Source organism: Stegodyphus dumicola, chromosome 11 (assembly GCF_044657685.1).
Source record: "Stegodyphus dumicola isolate Sdum_Otavi_A_Nest chromosome 11, ASM4465768v1".
Classification (NCBI taxonomy): domain Eukaryota; kingdom Metazoa; phylum Arthropoda; class Arachnida; order Araneae; family Eresidae; genus Stegodyphus; species Stegodyphus dumicola.
This window is the reverse complement of record NC_140778.1, coordinates 83,891,652-83,906,207: the sequence shown is the minus strand read 5'-3', so window position 1 is coordinate 83,906,207 and position 14,556 is coordinate 83,891,652. Positions and strand designations below refer to the sequence as shown.

The 14,556-nt window shown below is 30.9% G+C and overlaps 1 protein-coding gene across 2 annotated transcripts in view; it reads left to right on the top strand.

Annotated features, from left to right (window-relative positions):
• Nucleotides 1-14,556, top strand: part of Ankle2 (ankyrin repeat and LEM domain-containing protein 2) — a 39,051-nt gene that overhangs the window by 15,559 nt on the left and 8,936 nt on the right. For both annotated transcript variants that reach the window (XM_035353235.2, XM_085826939.1), the window contains 6 exons: nucleotides 508-696; nucleotides 800-922; nucleotides 1,235-1,301; nucleotides 3,680-3,861; nucleotides 7,016-7,270; nucleotides 11,239-11,978. In XM_035353235.2, coding sequence (XP_035209126.1) covers nucleotides 508-696; nucleotides 800-922; nucleotides 1,235-1,301; nucleotides 3,680-3,861; nucleotides 7,016-7,270; nucleotides 11,239-11,978 — 1,556 coding nt within the window. The remainder of the gene's footprint in view (nucleotides 1-507; nucleotides 697-799; nucleotides 923-1,234; nucleotides 1,302-3,679; nucleotides 3,862-7,015; nucleotides 7,271-11,238; nucleotides 11,979-14,556) is intronic.

Here is a 14,556-nt window from a genome sequence, read left to right as displayed (position 1 = left end):
AAATCTTTGCAGACCATTCAATACTCATCACCCACTTCATACTTCAATAAGAAATTTTTTCCATCATAAATTTTCCGTTTGTCTGGTTTAGTATCTCCAGTTTTAATGCACTTTATCAATGGTCTCATGAAACTTTTTTAATATGATTCATCTGTAATTTATATGTAATACAGTAGTATTCTTTTAACTTACAAAACTATATTACTGCTTTTGTTCTTTAGATGAATGTAATCAAGAATTTTGAAATTTATAATTCTCTTGAACTGTGATGAGTAATCAAATTTTATCCTCATTAATGTTAGTTGATGAAAAGAAAATAATAATAATAAATTAAATACTTTATCAAAACATTTAGATATGTATTCTAATTTACACTTAGATAGATATCTATTCAGGTCTGTCTGTATTTCTTGAAAAATGGTTCAGATTGAAGCAAAATTTACATGATAAGCCCTAAGCTATAAAAATAAGCATTTTCTATATTAGTTTTGACATTGTATTTTTCAGGAAGGATCTCATTACAATGCTCTGCATGTAGCTGCAAGATATAAACGAGAAATCTTCTGTGAACTTATTTTGAATACTATCCAGGATCCTGCATTTTTTAAACTGATATATGAGGATGACACTAATGAAGCTCGAATGGAGCGCATTCGACATGTAACTGATTTGTATATCAACACTCCAGACAAAGCTGTAATTCATTATTTTTTTAAACAATTTAAAGAGTTCATAATTATTTTCTTGTCATATTTTGATGAAATTAAAATATTATACAAAGTATATGTTTAATTTCTAGCTGTGTGAAACACCACTGCATTTTGCTGCTAAATTTGGATGTTTGCAGATGATTAAAACTCTCTTATCCCACCCTTTATGTGATAAAACTAAAACAAACAAATATGGACTAACTGCAGAACAGGTAAATGCATTTAGAATTTAAATAAGTTTTCTTCTGTTGCAAAATTTAGATCTGGTATCTTTATATACAGGTATTTAATGTAACTGTGTATAAAATATTAAATATGAAATTAAATATAATGTATGTGTAGATATTGTGTTGAATTTTGAACAATATATTATTTACCAGGATCTTTTTATCTTCTAAACTTAAAATTGTTATATTTTGTATCAGATAGAAACTTTACGATATATATTTGTTGCTGTTTCACAGTGTTTTATCCTATTATGAAAGAAGAACAGTACAAAAACAATATTTATTAATTTCTTACAGATGATCTGTGAGAGGTGTCCTTCTTGTTCAGATGATCTGAAACAAGAAATTTCCGAAGCCTTTGAAAGTATTTATTATTATTATTTTTATTAAAATTTTTCATTCATTAAGCTTTTCTAAATTTGATCAGTAACTCTCATGGGGTTATGTAATGTATATTTTGTTATACATAAATATAAAACAATCTACTTAGAGAGAAAATTTATGGGAAGAAAACTATTTAAATAATTTATTCGTATCATGATTTATAGGATTAAAAACATTTAAATACTTTGGTTAAAAAAAGGCCTTGCCTGTTTTGAAAGTATTAAACATTTCAAATACGTGTCCTTTTTCTGGTAATTTTTAATTTAAGAAATTGATCGTATAAAATGTAATTCTGGTTTTGAAAAATAAAAAATACTGTGCAAGAAAATGTTCTTCTAATAAGAATATAGAAAAACTGATGACATGGTGACAGATTAAATGTACATGTAAAAATAAAAACAAGGCAGTGGTTTGAAACTTAAGGATGCTTGTGTAGGATGTGAATCATTGAGGAGTATAAAATAAATACCATATTTGCCGGCATACAAGACGCATTTTTTTTTTCTTGGATCGAAAAATGGAGTTCATCTTATATGCCGATACTCAGTTTTTGATTACATTCATTTCTAGAAGTTTCTCCTATTCAGAGTTATGCATTTTTTCCCCCTTGTTTCCTTGAGTATGGGAATATTACAGTTACGTAGAGCTTCATGAATGCGCATGCGCTGTCATCGACGATCACAGCTGAGTTCGTTTAAACTTCCCAGTTCTTGTGAACAACTTTTAAGTGAATGAAATTTCTACTCTTTAGTTTTCTTAAATTTGTTGACAAATTATGGCTCAAAAGCAAAGTCAGCACTGCTATAACATAGCATATAAGCTACATGTGATTGCTGGGCATATAAGCTAAATGTGAAACTGGGCTTCAGAGAGGCATTTCGGGCTGTCCCCAACTGAGAAAATAATATGAACTCTGGGAAATTATAATGATCAGTAATAAAGTTTTATCCTTCAAAAATGTGTATAAAAAGGAGGTTTGTCTTATTCGCCGGCAAATAAGGTAATTTATTTTATGTTCCCTCATGGTGGCAGCAGCCCAACAGCAGCCGAGCGGTAAAGTCGCTGGACACTGGTAGTTCGGTCCGAGGTTCGAATCCTGCGAACGGGCTGGCTGCATGGCCGTTTTCATGGTTTTCCCCATGTGTAATGTGTATACGAGCCAGTTTCCCTTAGAAAGTCCTCCACGAAGGCATCCCTCCCCTTAGGCAGATAGCCCTCGAGGCTTCACACACACATGGTGGCAGCAAAATTGTTTGACCTTTAAACATAGTATGATTATTATTATATCATATTGCTGACAATTGTATATTCATATATATTCTAATTCATGTAAACCTTAAGTTATTATTACTTGCCTTAATTTCCTGTTTGAAAGAAATCATTTGTTTATGATTATTATTGCTTTTTAGTTAAGAATTATGTTTAATGTTATCTGGCAGTTAATGCATGTATAGTATCAGGTAATATGTGTATTGTGTTAAAGTGTATTAAAGTATAGTATATTTAATCTGTGGGATAAATGCTAATTATCTCTAGTATATGTATTAACATGTTAATTATTTATCATGCTATTAACTGCAGATAACAAATTTTAACAAATTAACAAATTTTATTTCAACTGTATTGTAGATGCTGAAAGCATATTTTTATCTTAATTTACTATAATATTGCTAGACTATAATACTGTTGCTACTATAATACTGCTAGAATAACTTTCTTGGTTCTATGCTAGAGTGATTCTAATTTAAATATAATTGCCGAAATCCAGATTTTAATTGTGTTTACTTTAAATAGTAATGTTATTTAAAGTAAGTATGTGTATGTCATTGTGCTTTTGCTTAGCCTCTTGATTTAAGTCATATAAAGTGCATGAGACAATTCATCCTTAGTTTGTACTGTACTGTAGAAGATTACACAATCAAATCTGTCATTGCTGTTCATATCGATATAGTTTTGAATATGTTGTAGAATGACATGGCAGATTTTGCTTTCAGGACTAATAATAGCAACAATACCTCTGACATATTTATTTTCCTAGTGTTAGTAACTAATTAATTGAAATCAAGCACTTGAGGGTATCCTCTTTAGAAAGAATGCTTTTATGTGGCCTTCTGAAGAAAAATGTGCTCATATTCACATGATGCATGATAGAAAAGTGTTGGGGTGGGTAACTACCTTGTTCAGTTTTCAGAAACTGACTATCTGTATTTACTTAGCTGCTTTGTGAGTATTGTTTGCATTGGATTAAATTTATGTACTTGAATGGGACTAGATTTAAATAAAACTAAATGAATTTTTTCTCTTATATCTGTCCAATCTAGGTTTTATGACTGAATAATGGTACATTTGTATTTTCAGCTCTGTATTATGTTCCTGTTTTACGTCAAGATTGCAATCTAATGCCTGCAATTGTAGGGAAACCCTGTTTAGCACACGTAATAAAATCATCTTCATGTACTGCCTCTAACGCACAGCCATCCGATGTCCATCATAACTCTCTTTCTGTAAAGGCATATGCTGGACCTATGCCTCGCAAAGTCGTAAGTTTTTCATTATGATTTACGGACAGATTCTTTTCTTTTGCATACGTGGATAGTCATATAAATTACTATTCATAATATAAATTTCAAGCAGTTTTGTATTTTAAATATACTGTCTTTATGAAATTTCTAAGTAAACATTGAGTAATCTTTTCTCATTTTTCTATAGAAATTTAATCAAAGCAGATTTAATTTTAACCTTTCAAAACATTATTTTTCTTAAATACAGGGTGTTTCTAAATGAATATCGGGGTTTTAACTCTTTGTAGTATTTATTACGTAAAACTTAAAATCATAATTAATACATGAAATGAAAGAGCAACACTAACATTTCTGTTTGTTGGTACAGTATAGACTCTAAAGCGTACAGACCATGATTTACGTGCCAACTTTGCACATGAAAAGTTGTTACACGACGATTTTCTAGATCATTTTGTTTTCAGTGATGAATCGACATTTCACCTCAGTGGACATGTGAACACTCATAATGTGTGCATCTGGGGCTCAGAAAATCCTTACGAGATGGTACAATTACAACGAGACTCCCCCAAATGGAACTTTATTTTTGGTGCCATATCTGGACGGAAGGTTTATGGGCCTTTTTTTCTTTGAAAAAGCAACTGTAACTAGTATTTCCTATCTTGATGCTTCACAACTATGTCTAGTTCCCCAGTTGGTAGAAGACCCAATTGGTAGAGAACAGTTACACCACAAACACTAATCAACATTTGGGAAGAACTGGGCTATCGACTTGATATGTGACGAAAGGTGCTCACATTGAACACTTGTAAGCTTGTAGGTATAACTGTTTGAGTTGCTCTTTTATATCATGTATTAATTATAATTTTAAGTTTTATGTAATATATACTACAAAACATTAAAACCCTGGTTATTCATTTAGAAGCACCCTGTATTTCAAACTTAACATTTCAGTATTACTGCCTTATGTTTTGTAATACATTGTTTTAGTCCCCTGAGTGGCATGAGTGCCTTTATTCGATCATGAGCCTTTTTTGTCATTTTGTATATATTGGCGTATAATTTAAAAAAACTGTGCTTTCTTAAATGATGCAAATATCATCTTAATGAATGTAAGTACATAAAAAAAGAGGTTAGCAGTTATGCAAATTCAGATAATAGATGCTGTTTTAAGTACAGGTCTTTATTTAAAAAAGAAAAAGAAAAAAAAAAAAAAAAAAGCTGTGCCACTCGGAGGTTTAAATAACTAAAAATACTTTGCTTTTAAAATAATGTCCTAATATATAGATTACATTCAAAAACTTCATGTCTTGTTCATAACGTTGTGGTGTAGCATTACATTCAACATACAACTTGTATGTAGTGTATTGCTACTTATAACAGTGTATTATTAGCAAAGTTATTACAGTGCAAAGTCTTTAATCTGGACTCATCGGGACTTCGGCGATTCCGGATTAGGGGTTTTTCCGGATTATAAATCATCAATTTAAATCTGGTAAGATGGCATGCAGAAATTATAAAATTAAAAATATGAAACCGTAATTTATGAAATAAAGAGCAATTATGATCTAAAGGGTGTCAAAATTTACAAAAAGAAAGCTTAATATTTATTTGTTTACTTTCAATGTAAGTTGTTTATGTTGCTTCATTTTTTGTGCTAATACTTTCTCTTTAATTCTATAAACAGACATAATTTCTTGTTCAGTTCCACTGTTCAAGTCCTGTAATTGCTGTGTCGAGAATACCGACTAACTTGTCAATTGAAATTTTTTCGTTTTCAATAACCTCTCTGTTACTTTCTTCACTATCGGAAGCAGTACATCGAAACATGCTTTCGCTTTGTAGATCCTTTGGCAGCTCCAGAATCGGAAGCTCTTTTTGACATAATTGAAAGTTCAAGCTTACTTTTTATAAAATTGCTCTAACAGTCTGCAAAAAATAATAAACCGGATCCAATTAGAAGATTAAAGAACAATGCAATCTGCAACATTAACTGAAATAGATAATTAGATGATTTTAGCCTAGCTTATACCGTCCGTTATACATTAAACGTGCAAGCATAACACATGCGCAGAAAGTTTGTAGCTTTGAGGTCTGGATTATAGATCATTCCGGATTATGGAGGTCCAGATTAAAGACTTTGTACTGTACCAATCTTCTTTGTCTTACAAAGGTCAGCCCAAGGTGGGGCATTCATCATGGCAAGGCATCTTATACGCATATCGTTGGTAAGAATATTGAGCACCATATAGGTGACAACCAGACTTAGCTCAGCTCCACCTCCAATTTGAGAGGGAGCACCATTATATATACAGGAAAATTCATTATATATACAGACTCCTACAGTGCATTAAAAGCTTTAGAATATTTTTCCAGCACTGAGAATCCTGTGTTAGTGGATGTACTCAAGTTGAGTATAAACTTAACAAGTCGTGGATATGAAATTCTATAGCTGGGATCCCGGACATACAGGAATAAAAGGCAATGAGTTGGCAGACATCACAGCAAAATCTGCTGTTGAAATGTCCAGCCGTCTCATCCCTTTTAGAGATATCTCTTGTGTCATCAAAGAGAAGATCAGAAATAAATGGCAGCAACTTTCGGACATTGTTTCAATTTGTATTGTAGTTTTGTATGCTGAAGAACGAATCCTGTGTTTGGCGCATATGGCCTTCAGAGCTTTGTCCCACCAAGTTTTTCATTTTTTCTTTCTTAGTGAAACCTTGGCTGAGTTGTGGAGGATATTTTAATCTTCTGATGTAATTTTGAAAAATTACAATTTCTGATTTTTAAAAGTTTTAATTTTAACTTAATCCTTATTTCAGAGGGTGCAAAATCATTGTTTCTAATCCTCTTTCAGTTCACAACATTATATTTAGCTCAAGAAATTTAAAGAGTGGCTCATCTGAATATTGTATTCTATGACAATATTTAGCATGTTTCAAATCTTTTTTGTTGAAGTGTTTCTATTTAATTATAGTCATGTGTATTATAAATCAACTTGTATTATTATTTAGTATTACCTTTAGAAGTTAAATAAATTTATTAGTGATTAGTAGTGAGTATAAAAATTTGCATATTTTGTAGGCTACATCAGAAAGAATATGCTAAGGGTTAATTATTTCATGTAAAATTTATTTTTAAATTTATGTAACATTATTTTTTTTTTTTTTAGGCTGATGCCTTTTATTCAATATGGAAAAATCCAGGATCACCACAACCTGTATCATATTCTGCTGGAGATCAAAAAACAGTAAATGAAATTCGTTTGTCAGATTTAGAGAAAGGTCTCGAAAGACTTGGCCGAGCTCTGGCTGAAGACTTTGGAACACAGTGGACAGAATATTGGCCAGTCCTTGATGCTTGGTTAAATTTAGCATCACCTGAAGGATTAGACAGATTTGAATCATACTTGGAAAGAAAATTGCAGGTATTTGATTTTCATTCTATTCCAGTAAGAAAATTTACAGATTATAGCCCAAAGGAAAGAAAATTGCATGTATTTGATTTTCCAGTATTACAGTTAGATAATTAACAGTAAAAGTTTAAAAATATTTTTTTAACCCTTTTGCGATGGCACACCTTTGTTTAAGATGCTTATGAGGGGCGGAAGGGAATCAAAGGCAGCCATCGCACAGGATAGGGGTTTTGTATTCTTAGCCTAATTTTATAAGAAAAATCAGGGGGAAAAAAAAAAAAAAAAAAAAAAAAAAAAAAATTTTACTTCTAGCATTGTAATTTTAGGTACCATTTTAGATTATTACTTGAGCTCTTATATATGTTAAAACTAGCGTTTAATAACCTTTTTTCTTTATTTTACATGAAAATATATTAAAAAAAAATTGTTTATCTTGTAAAATAATTTTTGGAAGCCCTATTCAAATTATTTCAAAGTTTTAATCGATAAAATTCATCAATAAAGTTTAAAATTAATAAAGACTATTTACATTAAGAAGTAACAAAATTTAAAATGAAGATTGAATGTGGTAAATCTCGAAGTGCGGCACTTCCTAACTCTTTAGGAAATGAATCATCACTCTCATCTGTGTTAGTAAATTGTTCATTAACTATACGAGTGTATTCTTCTTCTGATAAATAGTACCTTTGGGCTATAATAGACTGGAGGTGAGGCTTTCCGAAATAAAAAGGGAAGGAACCGAAATTATATCTGAAGGCTCCACATAGTAACCCTTAAACACCGTACACAGTAGAGGAAAAAATATAATAAAAAAGGAATTGGATATAAACCAGACATGCGAATGTTTATATTAGCACGTGGTGATTTAAAAAGCCCACCTCTGTTTACGCTTTCCCCCCAACCCTCGCAACAGTTGATGTGTAAAATACCAAAGACAGGCAGAATACATACAAACTCAAGGTCAGGAATGTAAAACTGTGTTCATTTCAAAAGTAATGGACGTAGGGTGCCATCTAGTGGTCTTCAAAAAATAGTTCCAGCTGATAATGTGTCGTCGCCCCACCAGCGGCCAAGTGGTAAAGTCGCTGAACACTGGTAGTTCGGTCCGAGGTTCGAATCCCGCAAACAGCTGGCTGCATGGCCGTTTTCGTGTTTTTTCCCCATTTGTAACGTGTATGCGAGGCAGTTTCCTTAAAAAGTCCTCCATGAAGGCATCCTTCCACTTAGGCAGTAGCCCTAGTGTGCTTTGCCATAATTAAATAAACCAAACCGCATCGCCCGTCCCCTGAATTCAATCTCCAGTGATGCGTAGATGGGGCACCCAGCTGTAAGAGACATTCTTAGGGAATGTGCATATAGGATGCCCATCCAGAAACGGTTAATGTAGTACATTTATTAACCCTTGTGTTATGTAAATTTTTTTTTATCAAAATAGGTTCAAAAATTGCATATTTTTTATTACATATTTCAATATATGAATTATATTATGGTATTAATAGATATATGAATTTTCAATATATGAATTATATTATGGTATTAATTAATTAAATATATATTATGGTATTAATAATTATAATGGTATTAATAGAGTTAAAATATACAAAAATCTTTTGTAAAAGAGTTTTTTTTTTTAAAAAAAAGGTATAGAATCAGATCATAAAAAAGGTTGCTAGAAAATTGAAATTGAAGAATAATCGTATAAAAGAAAAGTTTTGAAAATAAATCTTGGTTAAATTATGATTTATTTTATGAAATACAAAGGTAAAAAATGTGTGCAATAATGAAAATATGCAAAATACTTACAAAACATTTATTAAAAATGAAGTTTAGTATGATAAACTTCGAAACAAGGCTCAAAGGAAAGTCCTACCTTGCAATCTTTGCACCAAATTCGTGTTTTTTCGTGAATTTTTTTTTGCCTTTTTTTGGAAACAAACAGTACACTATGAGGTTGTTTCTTGGTGGGAAGTATATAACTAGCAAAATGTTGAGCATTTAGTCTCATGGGATTGAGAGTTGAACTGCAGTCATCTTTGAGCTTTGAAAAGAGTGTGCAAAATAGTGTGAAACATGCTTGTATATTTCGCAGAAATGTGGACAACTAACACCATCTATTAACCCAGATCTGAAAAAACAACTAAACATCACAGAAAAAACAAAATGAAACCATGAATTGGAAATAAGCAGGTTGCACTGCTTATTTCCAATTCATGGTTTCATTTTGGCTTAAACAGATGGAAAAAATGTATCCTCTCAAAAATAGTAGGTTGCGCAAATATCGCTACTTTTATGTTGCCCATGGAAATCATGGGATACGTAGTGAGAGGGTTAAAGGTTCCCCTGTTCTGCAGGTTTTACATAAAATGCAGGGGTCTCAAACTTTTTAAATTTTGCACCAGATAAATAAGAAAAAAAAAAATTATGTACCAAACAAGGCCATTATGTAGCATTTTACATTCATTTTGAACTGTCATGTAAATATTTCATGTAAAAATTGTACCATATAAAATAATATACCATTATTGGTACATGTACCATAGTTTGAGAAACCCTGGTGTAATAAATGTGATAATTTAGTGATGGAAGCTCATTACAGTGTGATACAAATTGTTAATTTTAAAGTAAAATAAAATTGATAATTTAAGTACAATAGTTGCTAATGTTTATACAATTATTGAAAATTTACCTATGAATACTTTTTATTAAATGCTTAGAGGGAAATTTAATAAATGCTTTAAAATTAATTGTATTTTGTGTGTGGATCATTTAGATCCTGAAATTTGTCCTGAGTTATGTAACAAAAGTTTTAAAGTGTAAACTAATCTCATATATAATCTGTATTAAAAGAAAATAAATAAATATTTTTTTTTAAAGTTCCTAATGTGATTGATTCACTCTAAAAGAGCTGCAATTATAATAGAACTCCAAATATTCGAACTAATTGGGACCATAACTTATCTTCAGATATTAGGTTCTTGACTTAACAAACTCATATAGACCACGAAAAAAGGTCCATAAATTGGATTGAAACTTAGGTGATGATGTGTAAAAATGTAAGTATGCTGTATTACAAAAGTCTGTATAAACTAGGTTGTCTTTTTTTTTTTTTTTTTTTCCTGTTGACCAAATATACATTTACTTATAATGCAAGTAAGATGATTTTGTTTCTTTATTAATTGTGTATCATACTATTTCAGCAAAGGCAATGCAGTTAAAAGATCATTTTAGATTTAAAAAGACTTATTCTTCCAAATAAAAATTGCTTAAAAAATGATGCAGCATACATTAAATGTAACTAACATAAGTTACATTCCATGCTACCCAAATAAATATTCTTAGCAGGGAATGGACATTAATAAAACATCAACCTTCCGCTCTTTTTTTTAACTGACTATGTCTGAGCAGTGACTCGCAGAATAAACAAAGAGCTGTAAATCAAATATAATGTGCAAATGATTTTTAATAATGTAAATTACATGTTTGTCAAATTTTATAGACTGTGCACATTCATCTTAATTACTTCTTTAAAAAAATACATATTGTAGTGTATAATTTTTTTTCTGTGATTTAAATAAGCCCCTTTCCAACAATAACAACAACAAAAAAAAAAAAAAAAAAAGGTATAACTTTATTTAACCTAGAAAAAGAAAATAGACTTCTAGAAATAACTAGAGTTCTGATAACTGAATTTTTAATTAATTTATGAAGACAATTTTTTGATATTTTAAGCTTTTTAGCAGGGATTAAAATTTTTAGCATAGCTATGTAATAGAGATAACCTTATCTGGAGAAGATTGAATGAAAAAGGATATAGGATCAGTCATTCTTTTTTTTAAAAGTATTCTAGAGACATTGGATACAGCATCTCAGATCACATTTTGAAATTACTATATTTTGTAGTAAAAGAATTAAAAATTTAAAACAGCTTTATTGTAAAATTAATTGTTCCATTCATAAAATATAATTTCATTTTTTAATAGGACCGCAGCATAAGGGAACAGAAAGAACTTAATGCATTAGTTAATTCTGTTTCTGACCATTTTCAAGAACTGGCAACTGAACTCGTCTCCAATGATTCTCTCGCAGAAGATATTGTGGATAAACATCTGTGTGTTTTTGATAATCTTCTTCATTCTTTTGAAGAAATGTATTGCATTTTGAAGACTGAAAAGATGAATCATGAACTTCGTTTAATTCATAGTAATTTAGCTACCTTACTTAATGCTTCCTTGAGCTCATCAATGGATGCGCCTTCCATTACGGATGTTAAAAATCACATCAAATTATGCTTGTGCCCTTCTATTGGGCAAACTGTTGAAAAGCTTGAAAGGCCAGATGTAGTTATTCCTTTGCAGCACCTTCTTTGTGTTCTTAATTATTTTTGTGATGAGGAATCTTCTCCCAATCAATCAAATTGTAAATGTTTATGGAAAAAAGAATTCTGTGCAAACCCCCATCTGGGAGCCATATTTAATAATATAATTTCTGGTCATATAAGGTTTTATCAGGCAGAAGAAAAGAAAGAGTGCAGCAGTGGGGATTTCAATGAAGCCTTTAAAAGTGTCATAGAAGCATTAGACTCGGCATATTTGGATGAACTGATGGGTTATTCCACTGAGTTCATGGATGCTGAGGAAGTGTTTTCTACACCTCCAGAAACACCTCACTTCAAAACTCCATCCCGATGTGTGGATAATTTTGAAGATGTGACTGAATATTGGTAAACATTTTATTTTTCTCTTTTATTTTGTGCATTTAAGAAAAAAGTTGTCGATTGAACTTTTTATTTATCAAATTTTAAATGATTTTAAGTTATGTAAACTATTTAGAACATCATGAGCATATTTTCATTGACAGCCATTAAGATTTGGAATTTAATTTTGTCAGATTCCCATATATTTTGAAAATCAGAGAAATTAAAAATGATTAATGAAAGTAAAAGAAAATTGAAGGCAGGGAATCATAAAGGCAGGAAAATAATATATATATATATATATATATATATATTTTAATATATACATTATTTCCCTGCAGGAAAAGGAATAATTATATCATCATATAATTATTCTTTATTATTTTCATAAAGATGGGGAAATAATATATGTATGAAATTAAGCACATATCATGTTTCAAATGTTAATCTATAATTACAAATTGTACTAATCAATGACAAAAAATTATAAATACTAATGAATAATGAAAAAAGTACATGAGTTACTTTAACTTTTTTCTTGTAGAAAAATCCAATTCATAATCAGTATAGTAACTCCTAGCTCTACACCCCATCTATTTTAGTGAATTCTTATTTACTGTTTTTTAGAAGCATGTTATCACCTCTCTTTTTATATAAGGAATTGCATCCATTGAAAATGCATTAATTATTAAAAACTTGCTTTTAGATAATTTAGTTGAGAATTGTGCATAGAGTTTTATGATGTAGCAGCAACAGTAGAAGGACACACTTAATGGTGTAGCTGATAAATAGATGATATGATTCTGAAAACTTCACAGCTGTGATACAGTAATTGGTTAGGAAGAAATTCAGAGGAAAATAAAATACCTAAAAAATGCTGTTACAGTCAAAAGTCGTTAATTCGGACATCCATAATTCGGACCTCAAAGCTACAAACTTTCTGCGCATGCGTCGCGCGTAAGACCTTTACGGCTGCGAATATGCTTGTGCGCGTGCGCAAAATAGGTTTACGAGTGCGTGTTTAATGTATAACGGACGGTATAAGCTAAGCTAAAATTATCTAATTATCTATTTCAGTTAATGTTGCAGATTGTGTTGTTCCTTAATCTTCGAATTGGATCCAGCTTATTATTTTTTGCAGACTGTTAGAGGAATTTTATAAAAGTAAGCTTGAACTTTCGATTATGTCAAATAGAATTTCTGATATATATTTACATTCTGATATATGTAAAGGATCTATAAAGCGAAAGTATGTTTCAAAGTTCATTAAACAAAAAGTGGAATTGCTCTAAAAAATGGATAAAGGCATATCCTTTGTTTATCTAAACTTTAACGTTTGTTTATCTTTAACACCGCGGTGCGCAATGAATTGAAAGTTGATCTGTCAGCACTATTCTTATCTTCAGGGCAGATGTTTTTATTTTATTTGGCTTATAATTCCTTACTAAATGTAGTATTTCATCTCAATGTACTCCGTCTTTGATATGATTTAAATCAAATTCCTCATCATTATAATTCGCTTCCGATAGCGAAAAAAGTAACAGAGGTTATTGAAAACGAAAAAATTTCGATTGACAAATTAGTCGGTAGACACAGCAATTATAGGACTTGAACAGCGGAACTTTGTAACTGAACAAGAAATTATGTCTGTTTATAGAATTAAAGAGAATGTATTATCACATAAAAAACGAAGCAACTTAAACAACTTACATTGAAAGAAATGTTTAATAAAGTAAACAAATAAATATTAAGCTTTTTTTTTTTGTAAATTTTGATACCCTTTAGATCATAATTGTTCTTTATTTCATAAATTACGGTTTCATATTTTTAATTTTATAATTTCTGCACGCCATCTTACAGATTTAAACTGATGATCTATAATCCGGAAAAATCGATAATCCAAAATCGCCGAAGTCCCAACGAGTCCGGATTAACGACTTTTGACTGTATATGAGATGCAGATTTAAAACAAGCAAATAATAAGAATAAATTTAAAGAAACATGGAATACATTATCTGACCATTATAAATCTGATTTTTTTTTTGCAAAGTAAATAACATAATTAGAAGTTGCCATGCTGTCTGATTATAATAAATAACTATATAGGCTGACTAAGAAATCTCAAGCTTGATGTGCTTATTCAGAATCAGATGATTGAATAGTCTGTATGTTTCCCCTTTTCATGTATAACTTCTGCACGTAGATTTGCTGTAACATGTTTTTCATGTTAAGGTATTTCTCCCGCCTTCTTAGCATGTAGGGTAGTGGTCAGCACACTCGATGAGTATTTGAGAGGTCTGTGGTTCGATTCCCAGCGAAGGCGTTGTTCATTTTTCATCACTTCTGCTTTAAAAAAATACCCAATGTCTCTACAGTGGCACCCGAATTAAAAGGGTGGTGGATGATGACTCTCCACATCCAAGATTTGGCAATTGGCCCCCCTAAAAACCCCAGTTGCCCTTTAAAAAAGGGGAGTATATAAGGTATTTCTTCCGCCTTTTTAGTATGCCTTCGTGGTGTGGTCAGCATGTTTGGTGTGTATTTGACAGGTCTGTGGTTCGAGTCCCAGTGCATTTTTCATGTCTCCTGTTTTGAAATAACCTAA